This window comes from Papilio machaon, chromosome 4, assembly GCF_912999745.1.
Source record: "Papilio machaon chromosome 4, ilPapMach1.1, whole genome shotgun sequence".
NCBI classification, from domain to species: Eukaryota; Metazoa; Arthropoda; class Insecta; order Lepidoptera; family Papilionidae; genus Papilio; species Papilio machaon.
The window spans coordinates 7175093-7195802 of NC_059989.1; the positions used below are offsets into that span (position 1 = coordinate 7175093).

General features: G+C 32.8%; 4 protein-coding genes across 4 annotated transcripts; 1 reads left to right on the forward strand and 3 right to left on the reverse strand.

The window, feature by feature from the left end:
- Nucleotides 1-217: 217 nt before the first annotated feature.
- LOC106720257 (mitochondrial inner membrane protease ATP23 homolog) lies at nt 218-2189 on the reverse strand. The gene is made up of 5 exons (XM_014514852.2): nt 1834-2189; nt 1715-1760; nt 1497-1578; nt 948-1172; nt 218-453 (listed from the first exon to the last, which is right to left on the reverse strand). Exons 1-5 carry the CDS (start codon nt 2042-2044, stop codon nt 259-261), a joined length of 759 nt encoding a protein of 252 aa, XP_014370338.2. The 5' UTR covers nt 2045-2189; the 3' UTR covers nt 218-258.
- Nucleotides 2190-2336: 147 nt separating this feature from the next.
- On the reverse strand, nt 2337-5021 carry LOC106720273 (protein-lysine N-methyltransferase EEF2KMT). The gene is made up of 6 exons (XM_014514867.2): nt 4226-5021; nt 3827-4147; nt 3384-3642; nt 2871-3086; nt 2715-2792; nt 2337-2362 (listed from the first exon to the last, which is right to left on the reverse strand). The coding sequence occupies exons 1-6, from the start codon at nt 4403-4405 to the stop codon at nt 2337-2339; spliced, it is 1080 nt and encodes a 359-aa protein (XP_014370353.2). The 5' UTR covers nt 4406-5021.
- Nucleotides 5022-5526: 505 nt separating this feature from the next.
- On the forward strand, nt 5527-11910 carry LOC106720409 (uncharacterized protein YdcI). Its single transcript, XM_045686743.1, has 12 exons — nt 5527-6016; nt 6107-6260; nt 6367-6593; nt 6765-7010; nt 7179-7413; nt 7863-7984; nt 8074-8221; nt 8777-8860; nt 9314-9456; nt 9685-9897; nt 10602-10858; nt 11630-11910. The coding sequence occupies exons 1-12, from the start codon at nt 5634-5636 to the stop codon at nt 11815-11817; spliced, it is 2400 nt and encodes a 799-aa protein (XP_045542699.1). The 5' UTR covers nt 5527-5633; the 3' UTR covers nt 11818-11910.
- LOC106713744 lies at nt 11838-20244 on the reverse strand. The gene is made up of 26 exons (XM_045686836.1): nt 20143-20244; nt 19592-19811; nt 19346-19500; nt 19089-19208; nt 18732-19014; nt 18462-18543; nt 18165-18339; nt 17976-18082; nt 17764-17896; nt 17530-17693; nt 17193-17360; nt 17005-17071; nt 16646-16816; nt 16287-16475; nt 15974-16050; nt 15638-15908; nt 15123-15362; nt 14763-14936; nt 14378-14521; nt 13953-14068; nt 13753-13872; nt 13273-13405; nt 12828-12965; nt 12561-12682; nt 12203-12325; nt 11838-12024 (listed from the first exon to the last, which is right to left on the reverse strand). The coding sequence occupies exons 1-26, from the start codon at nt 20242-20244 to the stop codon at nt 11925-11927; spliced, it is 3894 nt and encodes a 1297-aa protein (XP_045542792.1). The 3' UTR covers nt 11838-11924.
- Nucleotides 20245-20710: the final 466 nt, after the last annotated feature.

Below are 20710 nucleotides of genomic sequence, written 5' to 3' on the forward strand. Positions count from 1 at the left end.
TTAACTCGGAGATTACAGACTATAAATAAATATTAGTAATCTGTGTTATTGAAACGGCCTTTTTGTTTAAAACGCACATTTTTATTTGAAACGGATTATACTAAACTTAAATATGGAAATTATATAGAATTATAATGTTTGAATTAGGCAATAAACTTGTAAATAGTTGGTGAAATAATGAAATAAAAGACATTATTTTAATCTTAAAATTCTTTTTTATTTTCTTTTCTACTTACAAACTACTTATTACAAACCAGTTCATTCGTAACCATAATATGCAGCCTCTTTGAACGCACGGAGCATATCATCTGAATTTCGTCTGATTCGTCTACCTATTGGTTCTAAGTCAGCGTAACATTTCGGAAACACCTTCTCGATAACATCTACAGCTTCCGCTTTACCGATTTGACGGACTGCCATCACCGAGTACAAGGCTTTCGTTTTGACACAGTCCTGAGAAAGATAACAAATTTTAACAGTAGTAGACGCCAGCAACAACAACATCCGTTGCACGAAGTAGCCAGCTCGCCCGGTGAAATACCACAACCACATAGAAGACAGGCGTGAAGTGGAAGTAATTCGCGTTTCGTGTGATAAATACGAGCGCCGGAGCCCTATTCTTGTAATGAAGCAAAGGGCAGGGGAAATGGATTTGACGGAGGAGGGCAAGCTTGGGAAGTGGATATATCCTCTTTCTGTCGATTAAAGGTAGGCAACGCATCTGCAATTGTGGTTGTCTAAAGGCAGCAGTCACTTCGCTATTTAGGTAGATTCAGGTTACCGCTTGCTTGTTTGCCAACAAATGATAAAAAAAAGTTGACAGATTAAAACTAATTATTTGAATTTTTGAGAATTCAGAAAGCATTGTTTTTTATTTTTTAGAATATAAAGGTTATGGTGAAATAATTAAAACCTTTTTTTTCATTTCAATAAATTAAAACTATTACCTGATGTGCTTGCTTAATTTTTGTCCAAGAAGCATCACCTTGTGACCAGGCACTGACAAAGGAGCAATGTGTAAGATTTGCGGCACGGATTTCAGAGCAGGCCAGATGTTCCATGTTCTTAAAGTTGAGATCATTACGACAGTAATCAAACATGTGTATCATCTCATGTGCTAAAACACCTTGCACCATACCCTTCCTTGTTGATACATTTTGACAAACGACAATCTTAAACAAAAAATTACAAAGAAAAATTTTGGTTTTGGTTAGAAATACCAGTAACATTTAATAAACAATATGACTGGTTCACAATCAAGTCCTTAAATACAAAAAAAAAAAATCACTAAAGTTGTATTTTGAATTGACATTACCAAAATGTATTGCCATAATATTCTGCTAATATTTAAATAAATTAACATACAAATTCGTTTTTTTTTTTTCAGGTCAAAACTTAAATATATGAATTATTTATTTACACCTCTATACAGGTAGCAAATGTACTAGGTAATTTTCTAACAGTAAATACCTTTTTGTAAATTTTAAAATGTTTACCTGATTCAATTCAGGATCATAACCTCCACTAACTGAATAATCGCAAACCTCGCAAGATATGTGTCTTCGTATATCAACAGGGCTGAAATTTTAGAATAATGAATAAGTTATACTTGAGACAATGGTTTAAATTAGTCAATAAAAATATACTAAATTTTAACATAATTTTTTGAACTTTTCTTCTGAATCTTTTAATTGCATTATATTATGTAACTTACCAACCAGAACTCTTTAAAGCTGCCATCATAACTTTTACTATAGGACCTGAAATATAAAAATAACAATAAAATTAAATTTTTCTGTCCTCATTAACATTAAATCAATTTCATATACTTACTATTTTTAACACACTCATATACATTTTTCTCGCACTTAAATTTCTCAATCCCTTCTTTCCCTTCTTTACCAATTAAAATGTTGGACAGTTTTGGTGTGAATGTTCCTCGCCTTTCAGGATATAAGTCATATCCCCAGGACTCTTCTTTTTGTTCCGCTTTATTGCTCTTACTTGCATTTTGTGTTGAATTGCTTTTATCTTCCTCAGACATTGAAAATGTATTTTGCAATTATAGTGAATTGCTTTTATAGCTTTTGGGTGGAATTGAATTAGTTTTGATAAGCAATTTGATCAAATAATTTATTGGTAAATAGATAACTAATATATATGCAAAGAAATCAATCATAAAAATGTAAATAATTTTAAAAATCGTGACTTATGACATGATTTTGACATTGACATTTTTCTGTCATTAAAAAAACACTGACAATACTTGTTCGGAAACCTAACCAATATTAAAGAAACTAAGAATAAATTAAGTTTAATGATCATTTTTTTTTTATTCACCACAATCCCGCCCGAGGATAATCTTCTATTACATAAAAGATTAATCAATAATTTCGATTTGTACATGGTCAATAAGTATAATAAAATTATAACTTCCAGAGAGAGTGGTTAAGTGTTGGACGAAGACGGCCTGACTTATTATCGCTCCAGTTTGCATATGAGAAATACACTTAAGAACATCTCTTGGGGGCACTTAGTTTAAAAATGAGCTTAACTTGCAACTAATTAATTGTTCCACTGGCTATTTCAACTGTATGCTTTGAATGAATAAATGCATAAGCGAGAACAATAAAAACAACTCGTATAAAATAGATTATTACAATTTTATTATAAAATAATATTATATTATTTATTTTTTCTTATTTTCAAAATGCATTTTTTTATTTCTTGATCCCAATTCAAATAGACACATTCCGTTGGAATCACCTTATCCACTGCAACATTAATGTTATCTGAAAAATAATTGATAATTTAATAATTTTCCTACTGGAATTCATTAAAAAATTCCAACATCATTAGCTGTGTCTTACCTAACACTTCTAAAAATTGATTAAAAGTTTCTTCATTCCTTATAATACTTGCAATATACACTTGTAACTGAGGATTTCTATTAAAAAATATATTTAAAACATTGCAAAGAGGCAGCAGTATTGATGGATCATAAATTATATCAGCACCAATCACAATATCTGGGTAATAATAATCATTTACATCTTCCGGACACTGCCAATCTAACTTTGCTACATCTGTAAAAAAATGCCAGTGTTGCCATAAATAGTTAAAAAAATTGTAATTTGTGTAAAACAAGGAAACTAACATATTATTAGAGCAGATAGTGGCAGCGAATAAAATAAGAGGAACTTATTATATTAACTGTTTTATTTTGCACCATTACTCGTAACAAAACCACACACTACAGTCCGCCATTATTCAGAGAGGAAAGGAAACATAGATTAAAAAAATAACAAAGATTGTCAATATTGTTCATCAACACATATTTCTATAAAGTTGTTAATATCAAGTAAAATGAAAATCAAACATACCTATTACTTTCTCATCATTCCTAAAACTTTGATATTGTGAAGATGTAGTTTTTTGTAAGTCTGGAAAGTTAATTATGATATTCTCAACAAGTAAATCAAGGACATCACTGTGACAATCAGTTAATGTTGTAGATTTTGGCATACAGTACTTGCCAACAATAATACCTGTAAAGCCCACTCCTGAACCTAGTTCCAGTATTCTTTGGTTATAAAATATTTTTTTATTACATAGTATCCAATCTGATAGCATTATAGCAGCCTGTAAAAAACATTCTCATTTATTTACAATGAAAATATTGTATTTTACTTACACAGTATATAAAACTTCGGTAAAAAGTTAGTCAACCCAGAAATAAATGTAAATACAGTCTTTTGTAAAAATCAAAAGAAAATGTTGCATTATTGTTTATTTTATATTTTTTTATAAACTTTGGATCTCTTACCTCCCAAGTTTTCATACCAGTTGTCCCATTGATAACCATGTTATTTGTTTCTTTTATTGTTATAATATCTTTTAAACTATTTTCAATAATGTAATGTCTATAAGAAAATTTATTTTCTTCATTTTTTATTTTCATGAGCGAACATATAAATTCATATATATCATCATGGACTTCAGAATATTCCAAATATTTAATTAGTTTCTTAAAAAATAATCTACAAAATTCAACTTTTAAGGGGTACTTTTTGTAAAGAGAGCTGTGAATTGTTGATCTCAAAAATATTTCTTGATTGACCAAAGATAGTTCATTTATTTCATCTTTCTGCAACATAACAAAAAATACATTTCTTTAATAATAACAACTAGTTGAAATACACATCGTGTATTCTAAAATACTTACTGTTAATTCATATTTCAAACTACCGATAAAAAAGTTCTTTACGAGTTTATGTACTGTATCGTTTTTTATGTTTTTGTTATTATCTGCCATGGTACAAGAATTCGTAATGGCATAAGTTTTGATTGTCTTACGTAAAGTTCTAATACTCTTCTCAGTAAAAAAAACTTCGCAGCTTCTCATTAATAAGCCTATATCGAGTTCGATTTCTAACTAGTGTTTGTTCAGTTATGCGTACGTTAAAGTTTCAAAGTCCTCTATAAAACGAATACAGCGCATGCAATTTCCTAAAAATATGTCTATTTATTGAAGTAATAACATTTTTACGATGAAACACAGCATGAAATTTAAATTTTCATTAATTTTGAAATTTTGGTATGTTATCACTGTCACTTATGTACTCTTTACTGTCACCTGTTCACTGTCACCTGTCACCTGATTTTTTACATTTTCCGCAAAATAGAGATATTCTTTACTTTCCTGGACTGGCAAGAAATTATATTTTTGTCACATCCCTGGCCACCACCCTGCCCTTATTCCATCCTCGTGAGGTCGGTGCACAAGTTTAGGAAATAATATTTTTTAGGGTTTTAAATTTTTTCAATGTTTTCAAAAGATATGCGTGCTCTTTAACTGAAAATAACAACTGACTGCGGGTATGTTCCGATATACACTGCGAGCACTGCACAGTGCTATCACTGTAGAAAAATTCGTTCCGTTATGGACTGCCAGTAATATGCCGCAGTACGCTAGGGAAATATATGACGTCATAAATCGCCGCCATATTCTACTGTGAGCACTGGCGTTTTCGAGGTAAGGTACTCGCAGTACTCTGATCACGTGATCAGTCAAAACCACCCGAATGCCTGACATCTTATAAACAAAGCTACAGTTTAATCAGAAAATGTTAAAGTTCTGTAATTAGTTTGGATTAATAAATAAAACAATGGAAGAATTGCAAAAATTAACCTTATTAGACTGTGTTGATAATGAAAAACATATTCTTTTTTATGAAAAAGTACTTATTTTTATTACATTGTAAATTCAATTTATAATTAATATTAATTTAAATATTATTAATTTGATAGTACTCCAAAACAGTTTTTTTAATGTACTAGAAAACTTGAATACACTCATTTGAATGTCGCGTCAAAAAATGCGGCTGACAGTATACGAGATTGCGTTCTGTTTTAAATCGTAACCAGTATAACTGGCTATAAAGGAACGGCTTCACAGTATACTGAATTGACGTCACACTCTACAGTAGTCGCAGTGCATATCGGAACACACCCTGCAACTGACAAATCGTTTGACTTTGACATTAAATTTGAACTTGAAAGATTTGGATTGTTTACCGTTGATAAACAACAAGTTATTTACGATAATTAAAATTCTTACATCACTTAAAAATATGGAAAATACCGAAAAAACTGCAACGAAAAGAAAGTTGCAAGTATTAGAAATGGAAGGCGTTCCTAAAAGAACAAGAGTTAAAAAAACTATGGATTCTGAAAAGTCTGAAATTCTGAAAACTGAAAAACTTCCAGATAAATCAAAACTTAAAAAAGTTTTAAAGATGAATATAACTGTTGATGAGAGTTTTGAAGAGACTGTACCAGATTCTCAGAAAAATTTAGATACCAAAAACTGGGATGAAGCAAATATTTTATCTTTTGAAGAAAAAGTTCCTCTTGAGCTGGCTGAAAGATTTATTACGTTACTTAATGAAGGGTGCACCTTACCATTCATAGCAAGATATCGTAAAAATGTTGTCGATTATATGAAACCTGATCGGTAAACTACATTTTCTTATTATTTGTCATAGCAAATTATTTTCTTTGTGTTTTGATTTGAAAATATATTTTTTTTGTTTTCAACTTATAGCCTTCAAGAACTGTACGAAAGTTACCAGAAGGTAACACAGTTTACAAAGAAAGTTAAATCTGTGATAGAGACATTAAGAAAGTCAAAAAAGCTGACTCCTCAAATAGAACAGAGTATTTTAAATGCCCGTAACTTATCTGAACTTGATTTATTGGTATGTTGACTTAGTATCAAGTTAATAACTTACTTTTTTTAATACATGTATTTTTATCATAGAAAGTTTGTCATAGAATGCATAATTCTAATTTTTATTTTTCCAGTATGCACCACTCAAATCTAACTCACTATCATTAGCTGAAAGAGCTAGGTCACTTGGTATTGAACCATTTGCAGTAAAAGCTTTAAATGGAGAGAATATTGAGTTACATAAGCTATGTAATGAGAAAGATGAAATGTTGACGATTGAGAAAGTGGAATCTCATATCACTCACATAGTTGCAGACATTATTTACAAAGACTCAAGGGTTTTGGCAGAGATGAGAAGTTTGTATGTTCCTTTTTAATTTATTCAGAGCACATTAGGTCATATCTGTTTTTTTTTTTTATATTTACACTTTGCTTCATATCCTGTATAAAAGAATCTTTATAAGGAATTTGTTTAGAAATTAATTTTTAAAGCATTTTCTTAAATATTAAAAAATCATATGCTTATTTACAGAAAAGAACAAACAAGGTTCATAGTACAGAGTAGTCAAACGAAAAGTTCAACAAAAGAAAAAAAAGATGACAATAAAAAATATGACAGTAAATCGGATCCAGAAACATATAAGATATATTTTGATTGGAAATGTCCTGTTCAATTTGTTAAATCTTACCAAATATTAGCTGTTAATAGAGGGGAAGATGAAAAAATTCTCTCTGTCAAAGTAGTGATTCCGGATTGGTTTTACAATAGACTTGAAAGGTGAAATAATAGGATTTATTTTTTCTTCAAAGTAATAAGTGCTTTATAACAATTACTTTCTAGTAAATGATATGCTTATATTAAGAAGTAAAAGATATATATTTTTTTGTATTTGACTAACAAAAGTGGAATTTTTATCTTTTTGCAAAATAACAAACCTTTTTCTAGGTATTGTCTAACACTCTGGAAAAGTAATGCCTGGGTTAAGAAAGGTTTGAATGACGCTTACAATCGCCTCATAAAACCTTGGCTCTCTCGACAAGTGAGGTCAGAACTGACAGCTGCGGCACAGAAAGAGGCTGTCAAAACATTTACTACCAATTTAGAGAAGTATTTATTAACTGAACCAATAAAGAAAAGAACAATATTAGGCTTGGATCCTGGGTTTAAAGCTGGTTGTAAGGTTGTAATATACATATGTAAAAAAATCTTATTTTTTGTTTTACAGTGTAATGTGTGTGTAAAGTCAGCTATAGATGTTCAGTTTTAACTGAACAGTCGGACTGCACAGTTATATGTGTGTAGGCAAAACTGAGAATTGTACAGTTTAGCTGTGTTACAGTTTTTTCTACAATACAATTTAACTGAACAGTCCGATTGTTCAGTCAAAACTGAATGTATGTAGCCGGTTTAATAATATTTGTGAAAATCGTGTTGTTTCCACATAGTCTTGGGATTTTACTGTTCCAAAGACATATTGCTGTCTCACTTGTTCTCCTTAAAAATACTGAGACAATGATATGCTTTTGTACATTATTGGGAAGTCATAGACAACTAAGTCAAGGTCATAGACAACTAACTTTTTTTTTCTTAGCAATAAATGTAACAATTGGGCTATACGCAATTTTTTAGGTTGGAATCATAAATGCTAATGGTGGAAAATTAGATGCTTGTACAATTTATCCTGATTTACGGCGTCACAATGTCAATGATCATGCCGCGAAACAACTTAAACAAATCATAAATAAACATAGGTTAGTTATGTAATTATTAGTCAGCTTCCTTGGTTTTTGTAATTATTTTTTAGTTATTTAAGTTTAGAGACATTTTATTTTAATTCTAGAGTTGATTTAATCGGTTTGGGAAATGGCACCGCTTGCAGAGAAACAGAAACATGGTTGAAAGATCATCGGATATCTGAGAATATTCCAGTAATCATAGTACCTGAACAAGGTGCTTCCATTTACTCTATTAGCAAAGTAGCGCAAAAGGTATATCAATAAATAATAAAATTTACAGTGGAGGAAATTTAACGTCCACATGAATTCGCCAAATTAGCGAAGAGACCGATGACCATAGATATATAAAATTGCAGATTGCGTTGCCCAATTTTAAACGACGGAGGAAGACAGACAGAAAGTGGATATATCCACTTCCTAGGCTTCAATGCAATTAGGTCGAAATCTTATCACATCATTAAACATATTGTTCTAAAGTATAGCTCTTATTGTAACTATGCTGTACGATAATCGGTGTTAGGAGGAGGAGGGGACGCATAGGAATGGGATATATCCTTTTTCAGTACATCCCCTCCGTTGGTTAAAGATATGCAATAGGCAACTCATCTGTTAAGAAATGTCTGACGAATTTTGATAGCTTCGCCACTTTAAGATATAAAAAATTGGTAGGAATAAAATGTAATACTTTAACTGTAGCTTGTAATAAAAATTTGCTAAACTCACTTTTACTCTCACACAATGCATAGACTTGTTTACGTCGTAAATAACTTCGTATAATATATTCCATAACAATATTTCTTTTTTCAGGAACATCCAAACATGGATCCCAATCTAATATCAGCTTTATCCATAGCCCGAAGAGTGTTAGATCCATTGGGTGAATTGATTAAAGTAAATTATTGATACTATCTTATTTATTTTACAACTATATATATATATATATATATATATATATATATAAAAGAAAGTCGTGTTAGTTACACTATTTATAACTCAAGCACGGCTGAATCGATTTGACTGAAAATTGCTGGGCAGGTAGCTTAGAACCAGGAAACAGACATAGGATAATTTTTACTCCGTTTTCTATTTTTTATTCCGCGCGGACAGAGTCACGGGTAAAAGATAGTTACTAATATTATAAATGTGAATGTGAAGATGGATGGATGGATGTTTGTTTGAAGGTATCTCTGGAACGTCTCAACTCTTGATGAAATTTAGCACAGATGTAGAACATAGTCTGGAAGAACACATAGGCTACTTATTTTTTTTTTAATGCCGCGCGGACAGAGTCGCAGGCGACAGCTAGTTTATAAATACAATTATTTAAAACATTACTTTTAACAGGTAGATCCTAAAAATTTAGGTGTAGGACTTTACCAACATGATATACCACCGAAGATGTTGGAGACCGCATTGGATGCTACAGTAGAGAAAGTTGTCAGTTTAGTTGGTGTGGATATCAACACAGCGTCACAAGCTATGTTAAGGTTTGTATATATGTACTTTCCAAATTTGAAGCAATTACTATAGTTTTCAATAAAAAAAACCCTACAAATTATCATACTGTGGGAACATCCAACTTACTTCTTCTATCAAAGACCCTAGAAAATCTTTAAAAATAACAACTTTTCCTTGAAATTTGCATAAAGTATGAGCGATAGTATTTCATGTGAAAACCCCCCAAAAATAAAGGATGAACTTATAGTTGTTTTTAGACGTATTTCAGGTTTAAACGATGGTAGAGCTAAGAAGATTATAGCGTACAGACAGGAGAAGGGCGGCTTCACTACACGAGCTGAGATACTGAAAGTGAGCGGTATAGGTAAGATCACATACCAGCAGTGCGCGGGATTCCTCAAAGTGATGACGGGAACGGAACCTTTAGACGCAACCATCATACATCCAGAGAGCTACAATATAGCTAAGCTGTAAGTTAAACTTATTAAAAAAATTTAATTAACGAAAAAATGCCCTAATTTTTGATTTCCAGTGATACTAAGGGAATGACACTCGTCAAAATCGTTTCAGTTTTGACAACAGAAGGTCACATTCGAACTTATATAAAAATATACATACGCGCGAAAACATCACTCTTCTGAATAACCGTCTGTTTCTGCGACCAAATCTTCATTTAAAACATATGTTTTATGCAGAGATTTTGGTCTCGGAAACCAACGGTTAATCGGGTAATTTATGAACTAGTGCCTTGTCTTGCAAATCATTTAATCATCATCAGCTCTATACGTCCCCACTGAGGGGTTCGGAACCTACCTCAAGTTAGTGGTGACTAGGACATAGTTAACGCTGGCCCAGTGCAGGTTGACTTCACACATATCTTTGAATTTCTTCTCAGATATGTGCAGGTAGCATCACGATGTTTTCCTTCACCGTAAAACGTCGGATAAATGTACATATGTAAATCGAGAATCGAAAAACACATTGATGGCGGTATTCGAACCCAGGACCTTCAGGTTGCAAGTCAAGTGCTTAACCACTGAGTCACTGACGCAATCATTTAATATTATTATATAATTTATTCAAAGTATCTTGATTGATTGAAAATTGTGTTTGATCAGCTATTTGAAATATTACATAAATGGTGCAGTTTATTTTATATTTATTCGTATTACAGATTTGCTAAGAAAATTAATGTCAATATAAAAGAGCTAAGTCAATCACATTTTCCTGAATCAGTTGAAAGAAAAACTATCAATATAGATCTTGTTGCAACTAGCAAAGATCTGGATACAGATGTGTCTACTTTAGAACTGATTATAAATGCATTCAAACAAAAACCGTATGAAGATAATGTTATAAGTTTCTGTCGACCTGTTTATTCTGTAACGATACAGACGACGGACCAAATCGCGAATGGCACAACATTAACAGGTAGTTACTAGTATTCAATTGTATATCTTTATAAAAAAAAGTCAAAATAGACAACGACATCAAAGGTTCCGTCAGTATTCAGTCGTATTAACTGATAGTCTTTATAACTAATATTCAATTTCAATGACATGAATGAAAGTTCCTCACACACAAACAAACACACAGACGCAAGAACATATGTACTCATATATACACTCAACGCATGTACTCTCGCACACATATTACTTATTTAATTGTATTTTTAGCCGACTACAAAAAGAAGTAGGCTATCAATTCGACTCTATTTTTTTTTTAATCTATGTTACCGCGATGCTCCGCCCTTGGTGGTCCGATTTTGATAAAAATTATTTTATATCGAAAGGAAGTGCTTGCAGATGAGTCCCATTTTTTTGATTTTTTTATGTTTTTGTATCTAATATATTAAATTCTCGTGTCACAGTTTTCGTCACCGTACTCCTCCGAAACGGCTTGACCGATTCTCATGAAATTTTGTGAGCATATTCAGTAGGTCTGAGAATCGGCCAACATCTATTTTTCATTTTTTTTTATCTGCGCGCGGACGGAATCGCGGGCGACAACTAGTATTATATATAATTCGTAGATTGTACAGGTTAAGTTACCATCATAATATTGTTACATGGAATAGCGTAACTTCCTATCAAAAGTACATACCGGATACTTAAATGGACTTCCCAACACTAGTTTAACTTTGTACAATGTATAGTTAAGCCAATAAATAATTTTAATTTTCAAAGTAAAATAATGTTTCAGGAGTGGTTCGTAATGTTGTACCTTTCGGTTGCTTCGTGGACTGCGGCGTCGGTGACAACGGTTTAATACATAGAAGCAATTTAGGCGGGAATCAAACACCAAAATTAGGAGACAGGGTATCTGTCACAGTTATCGGCACACCCAAGCCAAAAAAATTACAACTCAAACTTGAAAAGATATTAAATTGATATAAATCTGTGATATTTGTTAGGTTAAGATTGAAAATGGAATCACGCTTGTTGTAATATTTATTGAAAATAAATGTGAAATAACATAATTAAGTTAAATAAATAAGTTATTCTGCTTCCAGAATGGATATACTGGATTTAGAATTTAAATTATACACGTTGAATATTGCCTTATTGACAATAGCATCGCAAATACCCGATGTGATTCTGAAATAGATCATATTAAATGACTGTCATGATAAATAATTATTAAATCTTTTTCATTAAAAGTTTTTTTTCTGTCAATTTACTTGAACTTTTATTTATTCTATCCTGTTAGGAAAAATCAACAACAAATATTAGACGAACCAGAAACGGTATATAAATATATTATTTAAAATATTACCTCTTACTAAATCTTGGCTTTGAATCACTTTCAATAGTGTTGACTAGTTGTTGATATGTGGGTATTTCTTCTTTAGTATAATGCTCAATTTGGTATTTAAACATTTTACTATTTAGAGCATCCCTAAGATAAATTTACTATTAATAATCTTTTAAATGTATATTTATCTCACTAATATTATAAATGCGTATGTTTAGATAGATGGATGGATGTTTGAAAGTATCTCCGGAAGGACGCAACGGATCTTGATGAAATTTGGCACAGATGCTAATTATTACGTTTTTTTTTAATTCCGCGCGGACAGAGTCGCTGGCGTCAGCTAGTAAGTTAAAAAAGTAAAGTTAAAATATTTACTTACCACAATATCCCTTCTATAATTCGAATGATTTCACTTTGAGACATGTTGTTACCACTTGTGGTTAATTCCTTACCACCATCATGTAAGTGCATTTCGGTAGATAATAAATCGTAAGGCGGAGTCTAAAAGTAACGGTTGGTTAAAAAAAATCTTTTGAAAAAAATTCAACTCAATTTTTCAAGATCGAGATCGCAAATTGCAATAGATCTTTCCACTATATTTGTTGTTAGTAAAAAGAGGGAAATTTTGAAAAAAAAAAAAGTGTACCTGTTCCCACATTTGCTTCATTAGTAACCGGGGATAACCATCTCGTTGACCCTTGGACGATATCGACACAGACATGGACAGATAAAAGGGTTGCGGCTTTTCTATATCTAATACGTAAGGTGGACTATCGTTAATTCCCTGTAAATTAAGTCATACTATTTTATCTATCTTATCTATATATATAAAAGAAAGTTGTGTTAGTTACACCACTTATAACTCAAGAACGGCTGAATCGATTTGACTGAAAATTGGTAGGCAGGTAGCTTAGAACCAGGAAACGGACATAGGATACTTTTTATCCCTCCTTTTTTTTAAATTCCGCGGGAACGGCGTCGCGGGCAAAAGCTAGTATTATATAACTAAAAACATTTTATAAAATTCCCCACATACAAAATTGACAGAAGGTGAATCAAAGAAAAGTGAGAAATTATTTAAAATAACATACAGGGTGAGAGAGTCCTTCTTCAGTTATAATGAATTCCTGATTACATTTTTCCGTTTTAGTCTTTTTTAAATGCTCATTGCACTGATATCTTCGTCTTTCGGTCAAGTCCAAAACTTCACACGACACCGTTGTACTGCGTGATTTTTAATATCACAAAAAAAAGCATGTGAAAAGAAAAAACTTTAGTTTTTGAACTAAATTAACGACCAATGATTGTAGTTCAGTTGTTGACAGTTCTGACACACGTGTGTTGATTATCTTTGATGAAACGACTTTTTAAAAGTATATTTGGCGAACTTGCAATATTTTACTGATAACGTTAAAAAGGGAAAATTATAGTAGCAACAAATGTGTCAAAAGTTTAACTGAATAGGTAATTTACTATGCACCAATTTGAAAGGATGACTCGAAACTTCCATACATAACACCACTTAATGTATTTCTGTGTATAAAATGAATGTGATTAAAAAGCAAACATACGTGAATGTTGCCGGCTCTTGCAGCGTGTAAACTGTCATTGTTATCCACTCCGTCGACTTTGGCTGTATAACACCCCACCATGGAGTTATTACTATGTTTATTATATTCGCAACTCTTTCCCTGAAAGAAGTTACTTACATTGGAAAATAAAATCTTATTCTGATTTTTGTAAAAATAAAAATGATTGAATGTTGACTTACGGTAGCCAAATGAACCTTATTAAGTGGTCCGTGTCATTACAAACCGCTATTATTTCTCTAGAGAGTGAATGAGTCGGCATCACTGGTAAGGTAACGTGGCTCTTAGATAAATACACCTGCAAAAACACCATAGGTTTACTTTTCGTCCCTTATTTTTTATTTTTTTATATCATAAGATGGCAAACGAGCAAATGGATTGCACCTGGATTCGCCGCAATAGCGAGGTGACCGTTGCCCATAGACATCCGCAAATGCGTTCCCTACCTTTAATCAACGGAGAAGGGGACGCACTGAAAGAGGATATTTCTCCTTCGCATGCGTCGCCTCTTCCGCCAAATTCATTTCCCCTTCCCATCCTTTCCTAATAAGAAAAGGGTGGGAAGGGAAAGAGGATTATTGCTAAAGAGCAAAAAAAATATGCTTACCACATTTTCTCTATACGCAGCTCGAATGTTTCTCTCTATATAACTTGGAATATCAAGACGTGTCTCGATGCAATTAGGCAAGCCGCCTTGTCCTTTCACCAATATTTTGATTATATCATATCCGAAAGAACAGTTAAATACCGTCTATAAATAAAAAAAAATTTTGATAAGTTCTGTAACACACTGCCATGCAATCGAACTTGAACCGAGCTAAGCGCAACGCAAAGGTCAAGAAAAGAAAACAATGCAAAAAATAAGGCAGACTTTGCTCCTAAAATTTCGTTTCGTTGAAAAAAAAACTAAATACCTGCAAGGTTCATTCCATATGTGCATTAATCTTTTTTTTTTTTATTTGAACTCACCAGTCATAAACAATTACTCTTACCTCATAATCGACCATCTCTGTAGGTAAGAATGCGAAAGGTATGGCCAGTTTATCTAATGGCGACACCTCAGCGAAGTATTGCAGACAACGGAGAGCGGTGTCGAAGGTCGATGTGTTACCAGCTAATAAACGCCACGTCGTATACACCTCTGTAGGATTGTACAGCCAGACGATCTAAACACGTATCCACATTTGTACTACTTTGAGTTTTCATCGCCGTAAAACATACATATTGTTATCCACATATGTACACTAATCTAAAGAAATCAGTTAAAAGAACTGCTGATAATCCCTTGGAATTATCCATTAGTAATCGTGCTTTTTCACATCTCAATTATTCTTACTATTTTGAGTTGTTACCCGAATGACAGGATCCAAATTATTAATGGGAACTCTTCCGCAATCCAGTACGGCCAAATAATCATCAGATTTCTTAGGACGTCGTAATGGAACTAGAGTGCCTTTAGTGTTTAAATGCGCGTAAACGTGTATATATACATGAAGAACTCTCTGATTGGGCATCGTCATCACAAAGCATAAAGTATTTAGCCCTTCGTAGCCGTAATTTATGTTTATGAATAAAAGATTTGGTTTTTCCGCCTGAAAAGTTTAGATTGTATAATTCAGATTTTAATGTCGAGTAATTTAAATATAACGAATTTAAACCGTAAACGATGCAATCTTCATTTGTCATCGTAACTACTTTTCAACATTGCACAAGTAATCTCATAACGGCTAAAAATAAAATGCTTTTAGAACTAATTATATCCGATTTTTTAATAGCTAAGTATTCGAAATTTTTATCACGTCCATTTAATCTCGGTCGGTTAATAATATCTTGGTATGTAACGTCAATTATCAGAAGATTCTTTTACCGAGACAATTCCATTGCTTGGAGATAATTTGACATAGTTCCTATGACCACATGTATGTCTCATCTCGAATGTTGAAATACCGATTTGTACTTCTACCATGGGACAGTCGCAGATTTTCTTTCTTCTCATATTCCATGGCACGGAAACTGCGTATACGCAACCAAAAACAAACACCAGTTCCACTTGACCCGCCTTAATACACAATTCTGGTGCGTAAAGATTAACGTCCAAAGGTTTGTTAGGTCTAACGTCCATTAAAGCTTTATTAAATCTAAAATAATATAGTTTATTTTTAAATCATATGTTAAATAATAAATATCGTAAATAAATACTTACTCTTCCACATTAGTAATGTTCCATAAGCAATGATTGCTCAATATTATTGGACATTTAACAGAGATCGTGCGTTTCACCTGAAATTTATTTAATAAATGACTCTACAAACATGCTATAAAACGATTTAATTTTGTAGTATTTCAAATTAAACTTTTATCAATATCGATAAAGGTGCCGATTATTGTAGCACAACTGGTGCTGTGTTCGTCTTTTGTTTGATTTAATTTTAAAGCATTAACTGCCAAATAACGACAGGCCCGGCGAGTTTGCATTCATGAAAATAATCGTAGTGGCATGGAACGTGTTAACTGACCTTGAGAGTTGGATAGATTCCATCATACCAGAATGTACAGATTGACTTCGTAACGGGTTGTATCTCTTCGATCTCATCGTAAGCAGACCGATAGAGAACAGTGTATCGTATATCAATTTGACGAGAGCCCGCACCTCTGGGCGTTACCGATATCTTCACTTCACAGTAGTTTGACGGCTTGAGACTATTCTGGTATTATAAAAAAAATATGAGAAAAAATAACAAATCTCTCGTCTTTCCTCTATTTATTTGTACCCAACTTTAAATTCGCATAAAAGCTGTCAAACGGTCAGATACGCCCGCGAAAAATTGCCGCCATCTTGGATTGCTGCTCTACTTTGTTAAATAAAATTACTTACAATAGAATTATCAATATCGATTCTATCTCCTTGGAAATCATCACCCATGCCGTGAATATCATAATACAGTTTGGAAGTGAAGAAACAAGTGCCGTAGTTGTAGAGAGTGACATTGAATGTTGTGGTAGTGCCAACAACCAAGTCATGAAGATTTGTCGTTTTCGGGAGAACCTTAAAATTTTACAGTAGGCAAAGTATTTTAATTCGTGAACACAAAGTAGACAAATAATATTTGCAATAACTTTATAATAAAATTATTATAAAAACGTAGTACATACAACTGCAAAGGTCAAAAACCCTTAGTTTAAAAATATACGTAAAATTAAATGATTTGCTAAAGTTAAGAAACGTAAACTAACCCTTAAATCCGGCATCTCTGAAAATCCAGTAATGTTAATAAATATTTCTGTCGGCTCACCAATAGGTCTGGAATTTAATAGAAAGTCTCTAAACAAAATATAGACATTAAGAAACATCATAATCCTAAGGTAAATATCACTTAGTTAGAAATAAATAGGAAAAAATACTTTAAATATGTAATACTCACTTGCCATTTATAAGGCAAACGCAAGAACAGCAAACAGTAGTTCCGTACACTTTGCCGGTCTCCTTGGGGAAGAACCACCAGTGGTAGCGCACAATCTCGCGCGGTGGCAGTACTATCGCGCCGCCGTCGTCCGCTCCCAGCCACTCTACGTTGTTAAGAACTCTCATACTGTGAAATATTGGATCTATTTAACAAGATTCATTTTTACTGTGGTTCTTCATTCATCTAAATTCTATATAAGTAGGTTGTGGGTCTTTAATCCAAAGGTATTTCTTCCCTATTTCACTATCTAATCGATATGCAATCGATTTACGACTTATCGATTTTGTGTACTAACTGTATTTCCATTCTTGTCAAGTTGTGTAGGTAAGCGGTACAGTAATTGGTACATCCAGTGATAGTCGGTGGGAACTCGTACATGGCGTGAGCGGACGGATTAAAGCCGTGCGACATCACATCTATCTGGCTCACTTCTGCATTCCCACATAGAGAAACGTGCGCCTTTAAAAATATGTCGTATTTAAAATTAAGGATTTAGCTTTTAGATGAGACACTTTATAGAAATATGTACCTTATGAGCTCTATTAATGACCAAATCCCACGACTCGTAATATTCACCAAACGACATAGGCTCCAAAGCCACCGACACTATCTGCCAGCCTCGGCCTTGCACTATTCCGCACATGGGCATTACTACAAAATTTCTGCAAATATCACGCAATTATTCGTAGCCTACGTTGACTTTTTGAATGCCAGTAAATATGTTTAAATGAAATACTATACGTTTTAAAAGGCGCTTGAAATTTAAAATACATCGGTATTTCCAATTTATTAGACAACATGAAGTTAGTAAAAGTAGTCCGAGCCGGTACAGTTGGTGGTAAAGTGACCTGTAATTTCAATGTTACAGAACTATACCAAAAGATAAGCTGCTAAAATAAATTTAAGCGTGAACATAAAATATCTATATACCTCAATAGGACAATCCCAAGCCGTTAACCATTCAGTGCAGGGTGACCAAGTATTACCAATACACGGTATGCGGACCCAAGTGTGTTTGAATTTAACTGCTTCTTCTGTAGTATCGATTTTATATTGAAAGTCGCCACATAGTAAGTATCCATATGCATCATTTTCAATTTTTGGTCTAATACAGAGAGTAGTATAATGTGAATTTATTAAATCAATCAAAGACCAGAATTATTAGTAGTATTAATAGTAATAATTTAATTTAAATCTCATAGTAATAATTAGCTACGAGTATTTTACCTGAACCGAATGGTAAATAATCTTGACTCGTTAGAAGGGATCACTGCATCGATTGGATCCACTAAGAATATATTATCGGGGTCTGTTAATAATAGATTAGGTTTTACTTAATACGATTTATTTTTATGACGTTAACTACCTGAATTTTAATAAGTAGTTAATGAATTTCAGAGTTACTATCAAAATATACGTCGATCCAGCGAAATGCGAATACAAAATGTATGTTTCGAAGATTGTCTACTTTTTACCCTTATAATTGTACTCTCAAACCTGGTATCCATTGCATGTAACCCTCGACGGGTTCGTGATTAGTGACACAAAGTGTTTGTGATATATTCATGCTGATATCTGTCGGACTTCCCATCCCAAAGTCGAGGTATCTTTCGTAAACCGAGGCTGAGGGTATGTAAGTCAAACGGTTGAGACTGTTCTCCATGTAATAGTTATAACGACTTTTGCGTTTCCAATGCTTCTCAAACACATGTTCGTCCACATTGTATGAAATGCTAGCCGGCAATGCAACTGTTGCTATCACACTTACAAACAATGGTTCCTAGAAGAATATTTTAGTCCAAAGGATTTAAGTTAGCAAGTCTTGTGTATTTTTTTAAATCGAAATCATGTTACCTGATTTAATGCTAAGAAAACTAATTCAGCTGTATACAATCCTAAAGCAACACCAGTGAAGGCGATAGTTGTTGGTATATTTTCGAAAGCTCGAATCAAACCACAGCTGCCAGTTGAAATCTGTACAGATAAGTTAACTTTAGTAGTTTACTATCGCAGTATATATTGTAAAAGCAATGCTTTCATGTGCTTTAGGATTTGAACGACATGTATTTCCCACGTACATAATGTAAGAAGTTCTAATAGAAGATGCTTACTTGGAAGAACCCTTGACCACCGTACGGCAGAAGCCATTGGTAAGTGGTATCAACGTCAGTTTTATTAACGATATTGATAGTATCTTTCCTTTGCTCCGATACGTTCTTACAAATCGTAAAAGTAATTTTTTTCTTGCTTAATGTCACCTTCGGTCCTGCGGTACAGTCAATCGACAAAATCTTTAATACACTTCTTACCCAATGTTATACAGAAATTTTTTTCATTGGTAAAATCAGTAAACGTACCAAAGCATTTGCCTGTTACAGTTATTCTGTAATTGTTTCCGTAAGTGTCATCAACTATATAATATTCTGTATAAGATAAGCCTACAACGTTTGGCTTGAATATAATTTTCACTTCAACACTTTCTTGTGGCTTCACAGGAGTGGAAGCAACCTCTACTTTGAAAACTTGATCTATTGTGTTCAATATGTACAGTAGCGATATACGGTATGTTGCTAGCCTCTGAAAATACATGACCTTTTAGTTGACGGTATTTTTGAAATTTAGTAAAAAAAGAGGACAGCTATTCATATGGAGTTGCGGTAGCCCGCGACTTCGTCAAATCAGAAAGCGAAAGTGGAAGACAGACAGACTAATTTTCAAATATTTTAGAAATTATTGTTTCGTTTTAAGCATCGCAAATACGTCGCGTTATGTTGACGAAATATAATATTTTTTTGATATTACGTAGGGACACTGCAATTTTATTAATTGTATAGAACATATATAGATTACACGATTATTAATAAGATTACAGTGACTTTCAAGTTAAAATACTGCCTACATCAGATACATTTTGTATCAGAACATGTTTTTCAGCAATTGTATCCACGGCCACGGATCCGAAGTTAACTAATTTAATTTCGCTTATGCTTTCATCCGACAAGTTCTGCATTTCGTATAACAATGTAAATATTGTCTCGAATAACTGAACTTCACAGAAGCACTCGAAACGTCATTGATTTTTGATTTTTTGGTTTGATGCAGTTTCTTTGACAATCAAGTTGATCTCTTTCTCCCCACTGACCTCTTTATACGATATCTATATTTCTCCCAGATTTCCTCCCATATAAATATTTCCTGAATGCCGCAGTATAAATCCTTAAATATTTGAACAAAAATGAAGTTAATGTTCCAAATTCTATTTTAACTTATGTTGAATTTTTATAATTTCATAATAAATATTCAAAAAAATAGCGCGTCAGATCGTTTTTCATAAAAATATTATTTTTTATGCAAAATCGATTTAGATTCAGCGGTCATTTATTCTTTGAATTCATTTCTATAGTCTTCGAAGCACTTCGAAGCGTTAATTACTCTTTGCACTAAACAGAACATAACTCGAACTCGAATGAAGTGAA

Bases quoted from the DNA above. Each gene is read 5' to 3' on its own strand.
- LOC106720257 (XM_014514852.2), bottom strand. From the start codon at position 2,044: ATGTCTGAGGAAGATAAAAGCAATTCAACACAAAATGCAAGTAAGAGC. The intron at 1,761-1,833 runs GTAAGTATATGA...TTTATATTTCAG, and splicing joins ATATGAGTGTGTTAAAAATA to GTCCTATAGTAAAAGTTATG. The intron at 1,579-1,714 runs GTAAGTTACATA...CTAAAATTTCAG, and splicing joins GCTTTAAAGAGTTCTGGTTG to CCCTGTTGATATACGAAGAC.
- LOC106720273 (XM_014514867.2), bottom strand. From the start codon at position 4,405: ATGAGAAGCTGCGAAGTTTTTTTTACTGAGAAGAGTATTAGAACTTTA. The intron at 4,148-4,225 runs GTAAGTATTTTA...GTTATGTTGCAG, and splicing joins GTTTGAAATATGAATTAACA to AAAGATGAAATAAATGAACT. The intron at 2,363-2,714 runs GCATTTTGAAAA...ATGTAATAGAAG, and splicing joins GGATCAAGAAATAAAAAAAT to ATTATCCTCGGGCGGGATTG.
- LOC106720409 (XM_045686743.1), top strand. From the start codon at position 5,634: ATGGAAAATACCGAAAAAACTGCAACGAAAAGAAAGTTGCAAGTATTA. The intron at 6,017-6,106 runs GTAAACTACATT...TTCAACTTATAG, and splicing joins GATTATATGAAACCTGATCG to CCTTCAAGAACTGTACGAAA. The intron at 8,222-8,776 runs GTATATCAATAA...TTCTTTTTTCAG, and splicing joins TTAGCAAAGTAGCGCAAAAG to GAACATCCAAACATGGATCC.
- LOC106713744 (XM_045686836.1), bottom strand. From the start codon at position 20,244: ATGCAGAACTTGTCGGATGAAAGCATAAGCGAAATTAAATTAGTTAAC. The intron at 15,909-15,973 runs GTAAGTATTTAT...ATATTATTTTAG, and splicing joins AACATTACTAATGTGGAAGA to ATTTAATAAAGCTTTAATGG. The intron at 15,363-15,637 runs GTAAAAGAATCT...TAAACTTTTCAG, and splicing joins CAAGCAATGGAATTGTCTCG to GCGGAAAAACCAAATCTTTT.